The sequence below is a fragment of the Dendrobates tinctorius genome, unplaced genomic scaffold, assembly GCF_039654945.1.
Source record: "Dendrobates tinctorius isolate UK_male_01 unplaced genomic scaffold, ASM3965494v1 ptg000084l, whole genome shotgun sequence".
Lineage (NCBI taxonomy): Eukaryota > Metazoa > Chordata > Amphibia > Anura > Dendrobatidae > Dendrobates > Dendrobates tinctorius.
In genome coordinates, this window is record NW_027361752.1 from 25943915 (window position 1) to 25967136 (window position 23222).

General features: G+C 44.4%; 1 protein-coding gene across 1 annotated transcript in view; it reads right to left on the reverse strand.

Moving 5' to 3' along the window:
* Positions 1–284: 284 nt before the first annotated feature.
* TMPRSS15 (transmembrane serine protease 15) overlaps positions 285–23222 on the reverse strand; it is a 473521-nt gene continuing 450583 nt past the window's right edge. Inside the window, exons 23-25 of the mRNA XM_073584497.1 lie at positions 8055–8150; positions 5234–5373; positions 285–592 (exon numbers count right to left, since the gene is read on the reverse strand). Coding sequence (XP_073440598.1) covers positions 437–592; positions 5234–5373; positions 8055–8150 — 392 coding nt within the window. The 3' untranslated portion in view covers positions 285–436. The remainder of the gene's footprint in view (positions 593–5233; positions 5374–8054; positions 8151–23222) is intronic.

Sequence of the window (23222 nt, forward strand, 5' to 3'; positions counted from 1 at the left end):
CAAAGCTAAACAGCATACAGGAGATGGAAAAACCTCCAGCACATTGAGTACTGGAGCGGCTGAGGAGGCTACCCCCCGGCTGCCGTGGTTTTACTTGGTCTATCATAGATGGAGATGGCCATAGTGGAAAAGAAGCAAACTCCGATGTTGGAAAGAGTTTAGTAACACAATCATTTGTTAGCATACAGCAAATGTTAATGTTGCACTTATTTCGATTTCTATATTTTAAACTCTATCTTTCTTCATCCTTTGATAAGAATATAAAAAAATAACAAGCTCAAAAATGTGACTAATAAGACTGACTTTATTTCACATTTCATTTCATAATTAGCATTTTAATATAAATATTATTAAGGTTATACATTTTAATTATAAAAGACCAGAATTTATGTAATTTTACATAGCTAAAAGTGTTTGGTTTAAATTCCTGATTGTCTTATATGATAAAATTATATATCCAGTCTGAAAATGTAGTCAGTCTTGCATATACGCCTGGTCGATTTGGTTGGGCACATCCATATCCAAATGAGGTCACACCAACCAAGATCCATCGGTTTTCTACTTGACACATGAGTGGGCCTCCAGAATCACCCTAAAATGACACAGTGACCATGTTTTTAATTAAGTCAAACATTCCTTTTGCTATATACGTCTGCTTTGCGAGAAATACATAGAACCATATGTAGTAGGCAAGAATTACTAAGCTTAGAGACATGACAATTTCTTTCTGTGAATGTTGCTTCAACAACTGGCCCATCTTCAAAAAAAAAGAATCCCCTTCCATGAAATCTGTAATCTAGGCAAGGAATCAATGAACTTTTGGGCATGCTCATACTTGATCAATGGCTCCATTAATATAGAAATTAAGAAGTGTTTTTTTTCATTAAGAATTGTTTGAAACATGGGCCTTCTTTTTTCCATAAACCGTGCCAAACTTGTACATTTGCAGTATCCTACACTGGATATTATCCCATTTCAATTGACCACTGCGCTGCAAAATGAGATACAGCTCATGAATTGGAACTATTTGATAAATAAACAGCTAACCATTAGGCTATGTGCACACGATGTGGATTTTGCTGCGGATCTGCAGTGTTTCTGGCCCTGCGGGTCCGCAGAAGAATCTGCTGCATTATACAGTACCATTTTACTCTATGTAAAATGGAAACCGCAGTGCACATACTGCGGAATTTTCCGCACGGATTTGCTGTGGTTTCTAATCCGCAGAAAGAATTGACATGTCAATTCTTTCTGCGGATTCCGCTGCGGTTTGCCATCTCCTCCATTGTACAGGTGATAAAATGCAGGGCAAACCCGCAGGCTAATCCGCAGATAAACCGCAGGTCTTTTGACCTGTGGATTTACCTGCGGATTTTCCCAAATCCACATAGACAAATCCACAGCACCTAAAACTACGTGTGCACATAGCCTTAGAGAAGAGTGAATTAATTCATAACAAATTAAATTAGTTATGAATTTCCTGAAATTTCGGCAAGTCTGAAATTTTTAGAATTTGATTTGCAAAAATCCAGCAAAAAGTCTTTATTGAAGACCAGGAATGGATAAGATAAAGTGTTATTATGTTTTGTTTCCTATGCCACAGTTTCACAGGCCTCAGCAGTAGTTTTCAGTTCTTACTGTACTTTCAAGCGTTGTTGAGTCTAGCGATTGGCCTCTGGTCATGTGTAGACGACCAGTAAACTGTATCCGAGGAGGATGAGTAAGGATAGGTGTGAGCCAGAATTGGTAAGTATTACATATTTCTACAATTCTTTGTATGTTCATCCCGTGTTTGTGTGGGTATCTTCCGGGGTCTCCAGTTTCCTCCATTACTCCAAAGACAAACTGATAGGGGATCTAGATTGTGAGCTCGAATGGGAACAGCGATGATGATGTCTGTAAATCACTGAAATATGATGGGGCTATATATGTAAGCATAATAAATAAATAATACATTATTTTTAACCCCTTCACTTTCTTCTCTTTATTATGCTTTGTGGTTAGAAGAGACCTCAGAATACAATACATTTTTTGGACCATATTAAACTGGTCTGCTGAACCTAGCTAACCTGCCTAAAAGTAAATTTGGGAGATTTCCTCATCTCTACTATCCATTTACTGAATAATGGACAATCCTTTTGAATATTTGTACATGCATGATGGAAAGTCAGAAGATAAAACCCCAACAATGAGCTCAAGATTATGTGAATGAGACTTTTGGGTAACTGAAGTCTGCGGCTCCATTCTCCCACAGATATAGACTGAAAAGTTACATAGAGGAACTTTTATGTAAGGTCACGTGACAATTTCTTGGAAACATTATTATTGTCCTAATTACAGAATTTATTTTGCGCTTTACACCGATCATTACAGGGAAATACTGTGCGCTTAACACCTACTTATGTCAAATGACTGCATTAACCTGAATATTCTACATTGTAAGGAAAAAGCAAAGTGTTTCTAAAATGTTCCTCATCTGTCTCAGCGATGACGTCTTGCAGCAATAAGAAAAGCATCTTCATAGACTGAACCTTTCACAAAGAACTCGGATATTTATTTTTCCTTTTGTATATTTTTTCCTTTTTTTTAACCTTTTGCAAACCCACCAACGCATTCTTATAAAGCAATTGCATTGAAGGAACTATTCTGGTTGTGACTATTGTGCTATCATTGTCAGAAGGTTATGGAAAGCATTTCACAACCCCAGACTGATAGAGTGCATCATAGTAAGAAATGCTAATTCATATTCATTGTTATGCACAGTAAAGCGCCAAGTGCTGTGTTACCAAGATGAAATCAATTGCCATTGACTTCAGAGCCTAGAGAGACGTAGGAGCCGTTTTAAAGGCTAGCGGCAATTTTTGGGGGGTTATTAAGCTTAGGTTAATTTTAATTTATTGACATTAATTAGATGGTGATGTCGGTGTCTGCAGAAACTTATATGGTTTCAGTTTTCTTATATTGCGAAAGACATAACGTAACTATTACATCCATATTGTCTATGCATTAGATTTTAAATCTGTGTTTTACAACTATATATTATATTACATTTTAAGATAGACATATAAAAAATAAAACAAGATTGAAAATAATTGCATCTCTGACTTTGAAGTGATCCTAAATTAGAACCTTTCTCTGTTTTTGAAAGCACAAAATAAATCAATTGATGAACATAATCTTAACCGTTCAATTCAAAATGCAATACTGGAGTTCATTATTTCTTCTTCTTTCACTTGTGGCAATGTACACATCCCACTGTTGTGCAGTCTACTAGTGATGTGGGAACTTGTCAACATTCGATTTCGGCAATTCGCTTGAATTTGGCCAAGAAAATTGATGAGGATAGTGTAAGGAGACATACATTTTCCCTGTGCTGCTGTCAGTATCCCTCAAAGAATTGCGGAGAATTAATAGAATAAAAACAATTATTTATTTCTTGGTGTGGATCTATACATTCTCTTCTTCAGGATCCCACCTGAAATGTGGTTGTATACTGAAGAAGAGGTTGAAGTATCTCAAAATGCGTAGTTCCACACCACGGAAAAAAATCATTATTTTTATTCTATTACTTCTCCGCCATCCTTTGTGGGATATTGGCAGCAGTGCAAGGAAAATGTATGTCTCCTTCCACTATCATCATGGTCCATGACCCACTGTTTGCAGCAGCTGTTTATGTACTTTCATTGTAGCAATTGTAACAAAACAAAGGGAGCACCTCCTGTTTTATCTCCTTTTTCACTGATATCGCCCTATTTGCGTTATTTTCTCCCTAGTTTCTTCACCTTTTATGTTCTAGAGTCTCGAGTTGGCAGAGCATATTAAACAGAATGAAAAAAATGAAAAACTGTATACATCTTCCCTCCAATATCCTGCTGCTGCAGCTCCTTTGTTCACTTCTGTGCACCTTGCTTTAGCATCTCTTTCGCTTCTGCATGGCATCAATATCCTCTTCCTAAATCTTTACTATATGCCTGGAGTTCTGGCACCAAGTAAACCTCTGCTGTCATGACATGTATTTTCATGACGTGCGTCACCAGAGGTGTTGACTAAATCAACTCAGCATTTACTAGGATTATGCATCAACATAATCCCAGAGTGAAAATGGAGAGATAAAAAATAAGAGGCCCACCTTGCGCAATACCATGGGTAAGAAGTGAGATTGAGCTGGAGGGTTGGTCGCTCACCTGATCAGGTTGTGCTCTGCACAACCATGTGAAGAGTGATGTATAACCCAATGGTGGCTGCTGCTCTGACTGCTATACTCATACCAAATGGAGAGAGGAAATAATAAGTAAAGGAGAGAGGCGTGTGATGGATATCGGGTGCTGCTGCTGTCAAAGTTTATTCCAGGCGGTAAGTATATATAACTTAATAATACAATTTATTGTAATGCGTTTCAGAGTAGAACTTTCTCCTTCAGGCATAACTCTTAACTATGACTGATTGTTACACCTGTAGAAGGAGTAGGCTCTACTCCGAAATGCATTGCAATAATTTGGAAGTTCCTTATACTTACCGCCTGGATTAAACATTGTCACTAGCAGCGCCAGAGAGGATGGAGGAAGAGGAGGTCACGTGCCATGAAGTAGTGAGGAAGAGAACAAATTGGTCTGCAAGAAAGCCCAGATGCGTGTAAACAGATGAGTGGGTGAGCTATTTCTTTTTCACCCCTTTTCCAGACTCTACAAATCAACAAAAAGAACTAAAATTTTTCGAAATTTGCATGAAGTGGACAACAAACAAATAATTATTTTGAGAATCTAAATTTTTAGTAAAATTCAAGGCGAATGGATCTGAAATAACTCATTTTTAAAGTCTACCTATCCCATGATGCAATATATTGGGCAGGACAGTGGCTCAGTGCTCAGTAATGTTGCCATGTTCGGAATTACCGACTTTGAATCTAGACTAAGATTAAATTTGTGAGTTCTTCCCGTTTGCCTGGATTTCTATTTGATACCCAGGCATCATCCCACAATTAAAAAAAATAATACTAAGTTAAATGGCCCAAGAAATTAGCCTCTAATATGCATCTGATACAAGGAATTTGAGCCATTTCACTCTCCATATTCTAAATAATTCAGTTTTGTTCACCTTTCTTTGAAGTTTAGAAATATTTGGATTCTTATAAAATTTGGTATTTTTACGTACTTTAGATCTTAAGGACCAACATGAATCTCTGTAAGATAAATCATTATATGCCCTATAAACCAACAACTATAATCTCTTCTACCTGGCATGTATCTATGCCGCCTTCCTCGTACCCAGCACAGATCATAGAATTGCTGATATTATATTCCGGCATTTGCTGCTGACATTTTCCATTGGATATGAGTGGAACTTTAGCCTCCTGTAATATATTTGGAACTGGACCTGATGAGAAATTACAGAAATTAAACAGTTAAGAATTAATTTGGAAGCCATAAAAATTCAAGGTGGGAAGTCTAGTCACATGTATCATTGCAGGCAAAGCCGATAATTTAATTTCAAGCTGTCCGTTTTTACACAACATATCCATTGAATCAGCATTTCCCAGTGGTTGTGCTTTTAAATTGGTGGCCTGATTGCAAAGCAGGTCAGTAATTACCAGCATTTTATTATCATGGATGTAATAAACAGTGCCAGTTTATAGGGTTATTAAAATGATTTCCACACATAAATTTTGATTTAGCAATACAGCATAATAAACTCGATGGTCATGTTGATGAGATTGTTAGTGGGAGGGTTTTTTTTCCTCTTTTTTAATTTTTTTTGTTGACTCGAAATGTTTATAGAGTTAACGTAAGGAAATGGAATTAGGACAATGAACATCTCTGCTGCATTGCAGCCAGCCCTTTTCACCTTTTCAGGTTTTGGATACAGCAATATTACTTTAAAATACACTGGAAAAAAGTCTAACTTCAGTTACTTCTTGACAATTTTATGGATTGTGAGGGTTAACAGTTTTTAGAGATGATCCATCATCCTACCATTTGCATGAGATAATCAGGGGAGTTAATATGGAAAAAAGGGTCTATGTACATGGCAAAGTTGGAAACCTGAGGTCTGAATATGGATATAGTATAATGGCATTGTAGGTTCATTATGAAGGATTGTGGATGGTAAAGTTGGTCATACATATTAGATAGCAGTCAGATAAATGATGGTTCGGCCAACATTTCTATATCTTATCTCTATTTCAAGCAAAAGGATTGGAGTGGAAATTCCATGAAGATCATTTGTTGGAGACAATTTAGGATGCTCCCATACACATATGATGGTCATCCAATCCCACTCAAATGGGCAGGTTTATTTTCACGTGTATGGGGACCTTAAGTATGTTGCTCTATGGTGTCTCTGGGCAATAGCCGTGTGGTCTGTACACTCATCAGTTAGTTCTCTGTACAAGTCAAACAAAGGAACTTTTAGCGAATGCCCCTTATCAAGACCTATAGAGTAAAAACCTAGCCGGTAAAGGGTTACCCAATGATGCCACAAAGATGGCATGCAGAAAATTGACCTTCAGAAAAGACAACCTGCTAAGAAGAGTAAGATAGCTCAGGAACTAACAGGAATATAAGCCTTGCTCCACGTGTCTTTGACTCAGAAAATGACTTGAGTAATCTGAGTAGGGTTTGAAGTGAGAAGCTGCAGATGGAGAGAGGACATCTGAAACAAATCCAGTCATGATAAGGACGGACATAGACTTGCTAGATCTGAAGAATAGAGATGAACGGATTGAATCAAAGCAAATTTAATTTGCACAAATTCCTCCAAAAAATTGTATTTGTCACAAACCAAAGTTTTTGCTATTCAATTCGCTCAGATCTGTCAAAGTGGCAGCTAGATTTTTTGTTAAACCAGGATAAAAATAAAGTATCATACACACTTTAACCCTCACCTGTTCAACTTCCACAGCCTCCTGCATGATCCTCAACTTGCTCATCATTGTCTTATGGTGCAAACTCTTAGGTCTCTGGCAAGATCCATGCTGAATAGGCTTCAAGTGTGATAGGTAACTATGGGGCGCAGTGCATGCAACCATGGGATGCAACACCTGTCATAGAGGTCAATGATATGATGTGGCCTTGTCACCGTGGAACATGTTGGAAGCTTACAGGTCACATATGGAAGAAAAACTATAGGGGAATAAAAGTGCACAAGACCTTCGGATGATACCCTTTTGAATGCAAACAAAAATAAAAGGAAGGTGCTGATGAACACCTGAAGATAGCTGCTGCTGCCTCATGTCTGGGGGATGATCTCCTTCAGGATGGTTGACCAATTTGGACAATAACATGAAATCTGCCTGTGCTGCTGTAATGAAGATTCCTAAGGACCAAGATGAGTTGAATGTTTTTCTTCACTTGAAAAAGACGCTTGTCTGGCATTGAAACGCGTTGTGGAAATGAAAAACCGTTCAACTCATCTTGGTGCTTAGAAGTCACATCTGGAAGATCATACGGAGGGAATGGAGAACCAGGCGAAGAGCTGCTGCAGCAATAGAGGTGCAAGGTTACTATAATAGGGGCTCTAAGATTTATGTATAGCTTTAGACAATTCTTATCCCTTGTGACCATATTGGCTATCCTATTGGAGTGCTCACATGTTGAGAGACAAAAACAATTTCTGTATGAATGCCATGTAAATTTGTCTACCATGTTTTACAGTATTTCAATTTTTGTCTTGCTCTTTTTTTAACTTTTCAGTTTTTGTTATTTTTGCATCATCCCATCACTACATTTTTATCGTATGGAATCAGAGAAAGCTATTCAGTGTATTTTTCCAATTTGTTACAGAAATTTCTGTAATTGAAAATCCATCCTGAATGCGGCTGTTCCTGTAGCATGTACTGTACATGGATTTTTGCAAGCCCCAATAAAATCTGTAGAAAAAAATTATGCAAAAAATTCTTTACATTTGATAATACCATGAAGGGGTTGCCCAATTTTCAATGATTGTCTCTAAGACAGTATATTAAATATGGTTGTAAAATGCACTACATTTAACTGCAGTTTCATTTAATATAACCCAACCCAACAATACTCGATTTCCAAAAATGGAGCAAAAATTACCTTGGCTTTGTGTGCGACCCCAGCCAGCTATGGTACAGTTCAGTCCTGGTGGAAATACTTCTTGGCTCTCGGGCACACATACTGGTTGAATATAATCTGTAAATAACCAATATTAGAAATTTAGGAGAGGTGATTATTTTATCTAAATTTTATATTGGCATTCCATAGAAAAAAGTAAATGTTTTGGACGCATACAGAGGAAGATGTTTGATATAAAATCTGCATAAAAAGCTCTCATAGACAGAGGATTTCCTGTATTGGGACATGACTTGAGATAACAGACATTTACCATGTGTCTGCAAATTGATATTCTGATTTGGCTTTTATCCTAAGTCCTGGTGCAAGGCTCGTTATAGGGGAAAGTGGCACTAGCATTCATGTTCTCTTCCTCTCATGAGAGGCAATTTGCATATTTAATTTCCCAGAGGAGCATTTCATAGCCTATAAATCTCCTTACTCTGGCATGTTAGGAATATCACTCTCATGCAGCCAAATCAGATCTCATGCTATGCGCTGAAGAGGGGCAACACCCTGAAACACCATGTCTGCAAATTGAGATTCTGGTTGTGGCAAGGCTCGTGAAAGGGTCAATAATGACATCATAGGATTTCTGCTTCCAATAGGTGGAAATGGAGTTCAAGTGACCTTCCTCTCTGAAGAGCCAATATGCATTTATTACATTGAGATACAAATTACAGCATCTCGTGATCACTCCAATTTCCCAAGCTTTATAATTCCTGCTTAAATTCAGTGAAATGAAAAAAGATGTTGCACCAAATTACTGTTCCAAATTGTCATTCAGGGATACGAGACTCATAGATGATGGTACCTAGAAGGCCATGTGACCACACAGTATAGACGTTGCATTTTATTAGCTGAATTTTGTGAAGAAAAACACCTGCTGTATTAATACATTCAAGCAAAGTGGATGTGATTTCATAAAAACGCTTCCCTACAGTGTCTCCAGATGCTGCAGAACTGTACATTTTCAGTGCCTTTATTTGGCAGTAGGATTTTATGTGGGAACCAGTAAAAACACATTTTAAAAAACACAATAGCTTTTTTAAGTCCAGAATTACGGCTTTTCTGTACTAACAAAATGCATTAAAAATGCTTGTCATGATCCCAGTGCAGGTTTTTCACCCGCACGACAGGGGTTAATGTCTTGAGCCAGTAGCGTAGCTACCGGGGAGCAGAGAGGGCGGTGGCCCCGGGACCCATGCTCTGAGGGGGCCCACCTGGAGCTACGCTACTGTAACTGTATAGGCGTGCACAGCACGCCCATACAGTTACATTCTGCCGCCCGATCGCTATGGGGCCCCTGAGCAGGTGGTGGGGGGCCCTGTGCCAGCAGTGGGCCACCTGCCCGTCATCGCAGGGTCTGCTATACAGCTGACCGCAATGATAACAGGAGCGAGTGCTCCTTCTCCCATCATCCCCCTCTCAGTGTCTGATGCAGATGCTGACAGGGGGCGCGATGACATCACTGCCCGGCGCCCGCTGTCAGGAGATGAGAGCGGGAGCTCAGAGCAGCGCAGGAGCCAGGAGGAAGGAGAGGTGAGTATTTATTTATTTTTTTCATGGAGTGCATTATTTTACAGCCTGCCTATTGGGGGGGTGCTGCCTTACCTAACAGTCTGCCTATGGGGGGGTCCTGCCTTACCTATAAGTCTGCCTATGGGGTGGTCCTGCCTTACCTATCATTCTGCCTTTGGGGGGTCCTGTCTTACCTATCAGTCTGCCTATGGGGGCGTCCTGCTTTACCTATCAGTCTACCTATGCGGTGGTGCTGCCTTACCTATCAGTCTGCCTTTGGGGGGTCCTGCCTTACCTATCAGTCTGTCTATGGGGGGTGCTGCCTTACCAATCAGTCTGCCTATTGGGGGATGCAGTCTTACCTATAAATCTGCCTATGGGGGGGTCTTGCCTTACCTATCAGTCTGCCTTTGAGGGGTCCTGTCTTACCTATCAGTCTGCCTATGGGGGGTCCTGCTTTACCTATCAGTCTGCCTATGGGGTGGTGCTGCCTTACCTATCAGTCTGCCTTTGGGGGGTCCTGCCTTACCTATCAGTCTGCCTATGGGGGGTGCTGCCTTACCTATCAGTCTGCCTATTGGGGGATGCAGTCTTACCTATCAGTCTGCCTATGGGGGGGTGCTGCCTTACCTAATGTTCTGCCTATGGGGGATGCTGCCTTATATTACAGTTTGCCTATGGGGGTGCTGTCTTACATTACAGTCTGCCTATGGAGGGTGCTGCCTTACATTACAGTCTGCCTATGGGGGGGTGCTGTCTTACATTACAGTCTGCCTATGGGGGGTGCTGCCTTATATTACAGTCTATCTATGGGGGTGCTGCATTATACTATAGAGTCTGCCTATGGGGGGTGCTGCCTTATATTACAGTCTGCCTATGGGAGGGTACTGCCTTACATTACAGTCTGCTTATGGGGGGCTGCATTATACTATAGAGTATGCCTAAGTGGGATGCATTATACTATATTGAGGACTATCTGGTGTATTTTGCTATATTGAGGTTATCTAGAGTGCCATCATACAGTGTGGAGATTGCAGTAAGGGGGCCATCATACAGTGTTGGAGCCATCAAAATGTTTGGGGGATAGTAAGAGGCCAGTATATATACAGTGAGGGGGCATTATATTGTGTATAAGAAAGCATCATATTGTGTATAGGGGAGCTGTACAGGGGGGACTCTGGACATTATTAAATGTAAAGTGAGCACTTATTGTTATAGGGGAACTTGGGTAACTGTGACTGTCAAAAGGGCACACACAGGGAATTTTTACTTTCTAGGGGGCAAAATGTGGGCACTGTTTTCTAGGGCACTTGCACCCAGCATCACTATATTGTAGATGGTTGCTTTAGAATTTAGAGGGCACAGAGAATCACCCAGCAGGAGCAGTAATAGGGGCACATACGGCAGCAGTGGCTCAGCATTGGGGTATCAGCAGGATGAGGAGTTTGTGCAGGTTGGAGATAGATGGTGATGGGGCTGGAATATAAGAAGTGAAATGTGTCTTTCTTGTATTCTCTGTAGCCTGGTCCTGGCTGGAGAGTTGTCATTGTCGGTCTGGGCCAGATGGAAAAGACGTGAAAAGTGAACAATTCCATCAGAAAGAACGTCGGCGGTAAGACACTATCTGTAAGGCCTCTTTCACACTTCAGTTTTTTGTGTCAGTTAAAATCCGCCAAAAAGGCGGAAAAGCGGATCCGTTCCTAACTGATGTGAATGGATGGCACAGGATCCGTTTTTTTAACGGATCCGCAGAATGAAGAATTTTAAAGGAACCGCTGGCCGGGAAGGAGAGAGAGAGAGAGAGAGAGAGAGAGAGAGAGAGAGAGAGAGAGAGAGAGAGAGAGAGAGAGAGAGAGAGAAAGAAAATTTTTTTTGCCCGCCAGAAAGGATTTCAGGGTTAAATTTCTCCCTGACTTCCTTTCTCCTGGCATGGGCACTGGAAAATGCGGATCCAACAACAAAAAAAACGTTGCAAGGTCCGTCCAGGCATGCCGACGGACACAAACAATTTGGCAGATCCTCACAAAAACGGATCCAACGGTTGGCCATCCGTCAACATCCGCCAGTAATGCAACTCAATGGGGGAAAAAACGGATCCGCAAAAAAAATGGCGGATCCGTTTTTTTCAAAACCTGGCGGATTTTGACTGATGGTCAAAAACGGAAGTGTGAAAGAGGCCTAACTCTGCTGTAATCTCTTATATGTTCTGTAGGACTGGTATCTACCACTGACCATATGGTGGTAATATCAATATTGGGTCTTTATATAGAGATTATTTACAGTAACATTGCAGTCATCTGCTGAGGTTCTCCTACATCCACTATTAGGGCTCATACTCACTTGCGAGAGACTCGCACAATTCTCGTGCGAGTCTCTCGCATGAAAACCTGGCACTGTGGCCAGCACTTGGACCGGAGCGTGAGGCTGCATAGAAAAACATGTAAACGCACGCTCCAGTCCAAGTGCCGGCAGCAGTGCCAGGTTTTCATGCGAGAGACTTGCATGAGAATTGTGCGAGTTTCTCGCAAGTGATTATGAGCCCTTAGGGTGTGTCACCGAGTTGTAATCAAGGTTACCTGGTTAGGGGCCCACTCAGAAGTTTTGCCCCCCTGAACCAAAACCCTAGCTACGCCACTGTCTTGAGCCCAGAGCAGGCTTTGACCTGCACACCTGGGGTTAATTATTGTGGCCTCTCTTTGGTTTGGGGAAAGCTTCTTATAGCCCTGCGAAGTTCCAATCCCCATCAGTTATACTTTTTCCCTAATTTACAGAGATAATGACTTTTGGGTTTTAATTGACTGTAAGCAATAATCATCAACATTAACCCCTTAATGGCCGCAGATAAACCTTTTAACGGCGGTAGTTAAGGATACTTAAACCACAGTGCCGTTAATTAACGGCGATGTGGAAAAAGTGTATATCACCCCCCAGAATCACATTTTCTCCAGGGTCTCAGCTGCCGGGGGTAGCTGAGACCCCAGAGAACATGATTTGGGTCGGTTTTTACCAATCCCGCTTTTGTGATCGCCGTTATTAACCGTATAACGGCGACCACAAAAAAAGCTGCGATTTTGCATTTACTTTCTCTCTCCTCTGATGTGATCGCACATCAGAGGAGAGAGAAATAGGGTCCCCGATCCCCCCGTTACCTTCAGGTGGTCCTTTGGCTCTCCTGGATCCTCCAGGGGCCACCTCCATCTTCTTCCAGGAAGAAAAAGGCGGGTGCATGCACAGTGCGCCCACCGAATCTGCCGGCCGGCAGAGTCCATTCATTCATTCAATATACATTTTGATCATTGTGATAAACCCTATCACAGAGCTCAAAATAAATAAAATTGTAAATAACCCCCCCCTTTATCACCCCCTTAGTTAGGGAAATATAATGAAATAAAGAAAATCTATTTATTTTCTTTTTTCCATTAGGGTTAGGGTTAGAATAAGGGTTAGGGTTAGAATTAGGGTTAGAATTGGGGTTAGGGTTAGAATTGGGGTTAGGGTTAGAATTGGGGTTAGGGTTAGAATTGGGGTTAGGGTTGGAATCAGGGTTAGGATTAGGAGTTTGTTGGGGTTAGGGTTGGAGCTAGAATTGAGGGGTTTCCACTATTTAGGCACATCAGGAGCTCTGCAAACGCAACATGATGCCCGCAGAACATTCCATCAAAGTCTGCATTCCAAAACAGCACTCTTTCCCTTCTGAGTAGTGTTGAGCGATACCTTCCGATATCGGGAAATATCAGATCGGATCGGACCGATACCCCAAAAATATCGGATATCGCCGATTCCGATACCGGAAACCAATGCAAGTCAATGGGACACAAATATCGGAATGAAAATAAACCCTTACTTTCCTTGTAGGTTAATTCTACATGAAGGAAAACAACTAAGAATAATGTAGAATGTATTGGGGGAGGTGGAGGCGACATTAAAGGTATAGAGGTTTAGCCCAACCAAATGGAATAGCAGGAGTTAATTTTTTTTAAGACGTTCGGAGTTACAAAGATATTGACTATGTTAAGCTTTTTTATATTTTGTCAGATATTTATGTTTCACTACTTCCATGCTCTTCACCTTCTTTTTTACTTCTCCCACACTTTCTCCTTCATCATCCTCTTCTGGGTCATCTTCTTGGTCTTCTTCGGTGTGGTCTTCAGGGTCGTCATCTCCAGGGTCGTCGTTTTTGGGGTCGTCGTCGTCTTCGGGGTGGTCTTCAGGGTCGTCGTGTTTAGTATCATCGTCAGGGAGATCCAGAGTGATTACCAAAACCATTTCAAAAAGCTTGAACTTGGAAATGTGGCAGAAGGTACAAGAAGGCTGAGGAACTGCTGAGAACCAGCTGACGGTACTGGAACCTGGATGGGTAGCCGAAGGTACAAGAGCCAATGAAACTACTGAGGACCAGTTGATGGTACTGGAACCCGGTTACTAAACAGGAGGTAACCGTGCCAGAAAGCACTACCAAGGACCAGCAGACGTTGGTGGAACTCGGATACCGAGAAGGAGGCACCTAAGCCAAAGGCTCTGCCTGGAACCAGATGACGTTACTGGAGCCCAGGGGGACATATTCAAGATTGACTTCCAAAGAAACAGCTAATGGTGCTGGAACTCAGATAGGCAGCAGAAGGTACACATGAAAAAAAAAGTTGCAAGGCCGCGAGCCGGCCGGAGTTACCGAAACCCACAGTCCTACAGGGGGAGCTTGTCCTATTGGCACTACGGAACCAGCCTTCATTGCCAGATCCCACAGCCCACATAGGAAGCACCTAAACTACAAGCACCATAGAGTCAGCTAACCCGACTGCAACATGACAGTACAACGTATTGGAGGCAAAGTAACGTTGACACTACCCCGAAACAGCTGGCGTGCTGGAACCAGGCTGGGCAGGAGGGAGTACCTGTGACTAGAGTTGAGCGAAACGGGTCGAAAAAATTCAAAAGTCGCCGACTTTTGGCAAAGTCGGGTATCATGAAACGAAACCCGACCCTAGGATGAGGTCGGCGACTTACGCTCCAAAGTCGCATTTCAAAAGTTTGTTTTGCGCTCTTTTTCAGCCAATCAGGATCCACGGACACTGTGGGCAACGTGATGACCTAGGCACGGGTCACCACCATCTTTCAGAAGGGCATGCAAGTGATTGGCTTGCTTTGGTGGGCGACACAGGGGGTATAAAAGGGCGTGCACGCCGACCGCCATCTTACTACTGCCGATGTTAGTATAGGGAGAGGTTGCTGCTGATTCTGTAGGGAGAGCGTTAGGCAGGGAAGAAGACAAAAAAACTGCTTCTGCTGCTAGCGATTTGGCCTGCACAACACACAAGTCACTGTGTGTGCAGTGCAAGGGGAGGCTCTATTGTGGTGTATCAGTGGTGTTGGTTGTTGGGCTGCCTTTTAAGGCTTCCTGACACGCTGGCATTGCTGTTTACCCACTGCTCCGCAAACCGCTTTTTTAAAAGCAATCCAATCTCCCTTATCCTCTAGTCACTTTGGTCACAGCTGTGCCATCGAGCCTGTCACATAGCGCTCAGATATCAGTGGGCCTCACACAATCCACAAGTGTCCAGTGTCCAAAAGTGTGCGCAGAGATTCAAAATCTCCATTATCCTCTCGTCACTTTTGTCACAGGCAGCTGTGCCATCGAGCGTGTCACATAGCGCTCAGATATCAGTGGGCCTCACACAATCCACAAGTGTCCAGTGTCCAAAAGTGTGCGCAGAGATTCAAAATCTCCATTATCCTCTCGTCACTTTTGTCTCAGGCAGCTGTGCCATCGAGCCTGTCACATAGCGCTCAGATATCAGTGGGCCTCACACAATCCACAAGTGTCCAGTGTCCAAAAGTGTGCGCAGAGATTCAAAATCTCCATTATCCTCTCGTCACTTTTGTCACAGGCAGCTGTGCCATCGAGCGTGTCACATAGCGCTCAGATATCAGTGGGCCTCACACAATCCACAAGTGTCCAGTGTCCAAAAGTGTGCGCAGAGATTCAAAATCTCCATTATCCTCTCGTCACTTTGGTCACAGGCAGCTGTGCCATCGAGCGTGTCACATAGCGCTCAGATATCAGTGGGCCTCACACAATCCACAAGTGTCCAGTGTCCAAAAGTGTGCGCAGAGATTCAAAATCTCCATTATCCTCTCGTCACTTTGGTCACAGGCAGCTGTGCCATCGAGCGTGTCAGATAGCGCTCAGATATCAGTGGGCCTCACACAATCCACAAGTGTCCAGTGTCCAAAAGTGTGCGCAGAGATTCAAGATCTCCATTATCCTCTCGTCACTTTGGTCACAGGCAGCTGTGCCATCGAGCCTGTCACATAGCGCTCAGATATCAGTGGGCCTCACACAATCCACAAGTGTCCAGTGTCCAAAAGTGTGCGCAGAGATTCAAAATCTCCATTATCCTCTCGTCACTTTGGTCACAGGCAGCTGTGCCATCGAGCCTGTCACATAGCGCTCAGATATCAGTGGGCCTCAAACAATCCAAAAGTGTCCACTGTCCACAAGTGTGTGCAGAAATTCTAAATCTCCCCTGTCCTATAGACACCTTGTACCTTGTTTTACATTACTATATAGTTTGTTGGATTTTGTCTACATTTCTACCAAAAATGAGGAAGGCTGGTGGAAGAGGCCGTGGAATTGGGCGGGGGTTGGCAGCTGGTAATGATGGTGTTGGTGGTGGATCTGATGGTAGTGGCAAGAGCAAAATAGGACCGAATGCAGGAGGTGCTGACCCTGCGTCATCGTCTGGCTACATAAGGCCTCGAACGCTTAGTTTTCTAGGAGTTGGCAAACCGCTTTTAAAGGCAGAGCATCAGGAAAAAGTTTTGTCTTACATTGCTGACTCAGCCTCCAGCTCTATCGCCTCCTCTTCTTCAGTTGTAAAAAGTAAAAGCACTGAGTCGTCATTGGAGGCTCATGTTCATGAACCACACCTTTCCTTGTGTCCTTCACCCCAACCAAGATTGAAGGATGACGCAGGCCATACTACTGATTACTCCATGGAGCTGTTTTCACATACCATGCCTGGATTATCAAGTGAAATGGTGAATTACCCAGGCCAAGATGAATCTGACATGGAGTGCACTGATGCACAGCCGCTGATGGATGATTCTGCTGGTACATTCACTCAGAGCACTACATTGTCCTCGCAGTGTACAGAGCCAGATTTTGACCCTGATGAGACTCAGGTGCCCCTTCCCGCACACTATACCACCATACACGGTGACACAGAGAAAGGTGCACATGACATAGAAGAGGAGGTGATGGATGACCCAGTTGTTGACCCAGATTGGCATCCATTAGGGGAAGAGGGTGCTGCTTCCAATAGCTCAGATGAGGAGCATCCACAGCAGACATCGACATCGCAACAGCTGTTATCTGGCAGGCCCGGAGCACTCCAAAGACAGGTTCCAAACATCAAAAGAGTTGCTGGACAGCTTGTCCAGAGGGTCAAAAGATCACAGCATGCTAGGCCGCAAAATGTCTGCCAAAGTAGGAAGAGTGCAGTGTGGCACTTTTTTGAACAAAATCCTCATGATCAGGCCAAGGTTATCTGTAAGAAGTGCGCAAAGACCTTTAGCCGAGGGAAAAATCTGAAAAATTTGAATACCAGTTGCATGCTTAGACATTTAACCAGCATGCACTTGCAAGCGTGGACACAACACCAAACCTCAAGTGCCACATGTGCAACTGATCACAACGAAGGTAGTCAGCAACGCCACATTGTTTCCCCCACTGTAAGCCCACCGGTTAGCACAGCAGCAAATGTTGAGGTGTCGTTGCAAGACCACAGCAGTCAGGGAATCCCACTGTTATATCAACGAAAGACTGATTCTAGGCCATCAGAAAGAACACCAACTCCATCACCATCATCAACCCTCTCTCAGTCCGCCCTGTCCACCGCTACTTCCACCATATGCAGCTCTCAAGTCCAGCTCACCCTCCCAGACACTATGAGTAGGTCAAGAAAGTACTCAGTCTCTCATCCGCGTACACTGGGTTTGAACGCCCACATTGCCAAACTAATCTCGTTTGAGATGATGCCCTTTCGGTTGGTGGAAAGCACAGCTTTCCGCGAACTCATGGCCTATGCAGTACCACGCTATGACCTACCCAGTCGCCACTTCTTCTCTCGCAAAGCCATCCCAGCCCTCCACCATCATGTGAAAGACAGCATTGTCCATGCACTCAAGCAGTCAGTGAGCGGAAAGGTGCACCTCACAACTGATGCATGGTCCAGTCGGCATGGCCAGGGCCGTTACATGTCCATCACTGCGCACTGGGTTAATGTGGTGGATGCAGGGTCCACAGGGGACAGCGGTGGTGGGACAGTGCTGCCTAGCCCACGGTATAGGAAACAGTTGGCTGTAGGCGTTCGACCCTCCTCCTCCTCCTCCTCCTCCAGAAGCGAAAGCTCGTCCACAGAGCGCAGTCGTACGAGCACTCCATCTGCAGCTGCCACTGTTGCACACGATGTGTCCCCCTATCGAGCAGCTAGTGGAAAGCGTCAGCAGGCTGTGTTGCAGATGATGTGTTTGGGCGACAGACACACCGCCGAGGTGCTGGCCGAGTACTTGAAGCGACAAACTGAGTCATGGCTGGGCAGTGTACATCTTGAGGCAGGCAAGGTAGTTAGTGATAACGGCCGTAATTTTGTGGCAGCCATAGCCCTTTCAAAACTCAGCCACATACCTTGCTTGGCTCACACCTTGAACCTGGTGGTGCAGTGCTTCCTCAAAAATTATCCGGAGTTAACAGCCCTGCTCCAGAAGGTGCGAAGACTGTGCACGCACATCCGCCGGTCGCCTGGACACTCCGTTCGTATGCAGAAGCTGCAGCGATTGCTCCACCTTCCCAACCACCGCCTCATTATCGACAAGGCAACAAGGTGGAACTCCACCCTGCACATGGTGGAGCGGCTGTGCGAGCAGAGGCAGGCCATAATGCATTTGTGGGAGGATACACGGCCAGGCACTTTGAGAGCAGACATGGAGTTGACAGGCGTGCAGTGGTCGAAGCTGAAAGACCTTTGTAAAGTCCTTCAGTGTTTTGAGGAATGCACACAGCTGGTAAGCGCAGACGACGCCATCCTAAGCATGAGCATCCCACTTATGCGTCTGCTCATGCAAACTTTGACGCACCTTAAGGAGCAGGCGTCTGCAGCCAATGTTGATGAGGAGGAAGAGGATGAGGGAATCCTTGATGACATTCAGCCATTGTCTGCTCAGGGACCTCTCCTGGACGAGGTGGAGGAAGAAGAGAAGGAGGAGGAGGATGATGGGGATGATTACTTAGGGGAGGAGGATGCATCTCGTGGGGCAAGTGAAAATGTTGGCGTGGCAAGGTCTGGTACAGGGTTTGTGCGTGACTGGAGGGATGTGGATTTGCCAGAAAGTGCTCCTCCACCCAGCACTCGCAGTGCATCATTGACACCGGGAACATTGGCCCACATGTCAGATTATGCCTTGCGGATCCTAAAAAGGGACCCCCGCATTGCCAAAATGATGAACGATGATGACTACTGGTTGGCCAGCATCCTGGATCCACGCTATAAAGGCAAATTACAAAACATCATGCCACAGGAGAACCTTGACCTAATATTGGCTAATAAACAAGCAACTCTGGTAAGTCGGTTGCTTGAGGCATTCCCAGCACACAGCAGCGGTGATGGTTCTCACATGAGCCGTACGGGCCGGGGGCAGCTTGGCAGAGGTGTTCGTGGTGCACACAGCAGAAGTGGCGTTGGAGACAGGGGTTTCATGACAATGTTGTGGACTGATTTTTCAAATACCGCTCACACAACTGGTAATACTGCATCGATGGAAAGTGACAGGAGACAGCAGTTGTCAACTATGGTTACAAACTACTTTTCCTCCCATATCGATGTTCTCCCACACAGGTCATTCCCCTTTGACTATTGGGCCGCTAAACTGGACACCTGGCCTGAATTGGCCCAATATGCCTTACAGGAGCTCGCTTGCCCAGCTGCAAGTGTGCTATCGGAAAGAGTCTTCAGTGCAGCTGGATCAATCCTGACAGAAAAAAGGACCCGTCTGTCAACCCAAAATGTGGATGATCTAACCTTCATTAAAATGAACCACGCATGGGTTTCCAAGGATTTTGTCCCACCTTTCCCTGATGACACATAGGGTGACAGAAAAATGGCTTGCTTTGGTCCACCTCTTCCTGGTACTTCACCTATTTCGCCTTTTGCAACAGCTGAATGTCCAACATCAACATATGCCACTTTCTAAAACTGTGCTGCCTCCCCCCCCATGGCCGGGGTCACCACCTACCGCACGACACCGTGCGAGTGCCGTTGCCCTGGACAGGTGGGTAGGCCGACTCTTGGGTGCGGGCACTGGCACAGGGTCCCTCATAGTGCAATCAAGTGTCTCTGACGGTGGTGGTGCACACCCGCTGTCAGACACACCGCTGTACTATGAGGGGCCCAGTGCCAGTACCGACGCCCACGAGTGGGCCCCCCTTGCTTGGGCAGGGCCCCAGCATTTGCAATCTTTACCTCTCCCTGCTCCTCCGCTGTGTAATCTGGGCCGTCAAATCCATACTGTGCCTGACACCGTCTGAGCCTGCCTCCTGAGACATATATTTTGAATGTGTACGCTATCCATACATGTTATCCGGGGATACGGTACCCTTTCTAACCTTTGTGCAATCACGTGCAATCCATACTGTGCCTGACACCGTCTGAGCCTGCCTCCTGAGACATATATTTTGAATGTGTACGCTATCCATACATGTTATTCAGGGATACAATACCCTTTCTAACCTTTGTGCAATCACGTCCAATCCATACTGGGCCTGACACCGTCTGAGCCTGCCTCCTGAGACATATATTTTGAATGTGTACGCTATCCAAACATGTTATCCAGGGATACGGTACCCTTTCTAACCTTTGTGCAATCACGTGCAATCCATACTGGGCCTAACACCGTCTGAGCCTGCCTCCTGAGACATATATTTTGAATGTGTACGCTATCCATACATGTTATCCGGGGATACGGTACCCTTTCTAACCTTTGTGCAATCACGTGCAATCCATACTGGGCCTAACACCGTCTGAGCCTGCCTCCTGAGACATATATTTTGAATGTGTACGCTATCCATACATGTTATCCGGTGATACGGTACCCTTTCTAACCTTTGTGCAATCACGTGCAATCCATACTGGGCCTAACACCGTCTGAGCCTGCCTCCTGAGACATATATTTTGAATGTGTACGCTATCCATACATGTTATCCGGGGATACGGTACCCTTTCTAACCTTTGTGCAATCACGTGCAATCCATACTGGGCCTAACACCGTCTGAGCCTGCCTCCTGAGACATATATTTTGAATGTGTACGCTATCCATACATGTTATCCGGGGATACGGTACCCTTTCTAACCTTTGTGCAATCACGTGCAAGCCATACTGTGCCTGACACTGTCTGAGCCTGCCTCCTGAGACATATATTTTGAATGTGTACGCTATCCATACATGTTATCCGGGGATACGGTACCCTTTCTAACCTTTGTGCAATCACGTGCAAGCCATACTGTGCCTGACACTGTCTGAGCCTGCCTCCTGAGACATATATTTTGAATGTGTATGCTATCCATACATGTTATCCAGGGATACGGTACCCTTTCTAACCTTTGTGCAATCACGTGCAATCCATACTGGGCCTAACACCGTCTGAGCCTGCCTCCTGAGACATATATTTTGAATGTGTACGCTATCCATACATGTTATCCGGGGATACGGTACCCTTTCTAACCTTTGTGCAATCATGTGCAATCCATACTGGTCCTAACACCGTCTGAGCCTGCCTCCTGAGACATATATTTTGAATGTGTACGCTATCCATACATGTTATCCGGGGATACGGTACCCTTTCTAACCTTTGTGCAATCACGTGCAATCCATACTGTGCCTGACACCGTCTGAGCCTGCCTCCTGAGACATATATTTTGAATGTGTACGCTATCCATACATGTTATCCAGGGATACGGTAACCTTTCTAACCTTTGTGCAATCACATGCAATCCATACTGGGCCTGACACCGTCTGAGCCTGCCTCCTGAGACATATATTTTCAATGTGTACGCTATCCATACATGTTATCCAGGGATACGGTACCCTTTCTAACCTTTGTGCAATCACATGCAATCCATACTGGGCGTGAGAACGGCTGGCGAGCTGTTAAGCAAGCTACAGCACCTGTCCAGACAAGTACAGGGATTCCCTAGCGAGGAGACTTATTTGATTGTTTTCAATGTTGGGACAGCAATTTTTGGGGAGCACTATACTCTGGAGAATGATAGATGGGGCCCACCATACACTGGAACATTCCAAAGGTGGACATCAGACACTGGAGCAGCATTTACAGGGCCCATTATACACTAGAGCATTAGAAATGGGGCCCATTACGTTTGGAGCATTATTTGGGCCCATAAGACAGTGGAGCTTCATCCATGGGGACCAACATATACTGTAGCATTATGTGGAGCTCATCATATACTGTTTCAAACATTATATGGGACCAATGATTCTGTATGGAGAAATAGATGGGCCTCGTCATGAGATGTAAAAAGTGAGGTATTTTTCATTGTACTATACCGCTATTTATCTGCCGTATCGGAGCATGATGAGTTGTGGTATGTGTTAAAGGGGCGCTCTTTCGCCCAGGGCACATGAAAACCTGCAGCCAGCCCTCCCCCCCCACAACTTTAGCCAAATAACCCCCATTTTTCAGTGCGTAACTTGTATTATGAAGTTAATTAAGGTTGACAAGCTTAAGTAAGAAGAATTGATGCTTTTGGCATTCAAATGGGCACTGTAGGTGTGTTTCCTGTCCTCTCACTGCCGACTTTTATTCCCCATTGACTTACATTGGGTTTCGGGACAACCCCGACTTTTCCCTATAATCGGACGATCTTGCTCGACCCGACTTTTGGAAAAGTCGGGTTTCACGAAACGAAACCCTAAAAAACCAAAAGTCGCTCAACTCTACCTGTGACACTTCTGAACAGCAACTGGCGGTGTTGGAGCCCAGGGATTACAGTAGAAACAGAGAGTAGCAAGAGGCATAATTGGATCAAGTTTAATATCTGTAGTACTGTGAATGTGGACAGAGCAGGAGAAATTGCCGGACACACAGCAGGGGATCAGCTGACGTTACTGAAACCCAATAACACTGGAGCATGTGTTGACTGTGCAGATGGCACTTCTGAGCAGCAACTGGCAGTGTTGGAGCCCAGGGTCAATAATAGAAACAGAGTGGAGGCAGAGGCCTATTTGGAGCAAGTTTAATATCTGTATTAGTGTGAATTTGGACAGAGCAGGAGAGATTGCCGGACACACAGCAGGGGATCAGCTGACGTTACTGAACCCCAATAACACTGGAGCATGTGTTGACTGTGCACATGGCACTTCTGAGCAGCAACTGGCGGTGTTGGAGCCCAGGGATTACAGTTCAGGTGGTAGAAACATGAACACAACAGGAGACCTGGATACTGTTGCCAACCAATTATTTAATCTGGAAGAGGACTTGCAAATTCCTGCGAGATCCAGGCCTTGTTCATTTTCAGAAAAGTAAACCGGTCAACGTTATCGGAGGATAGTCGCATGCGA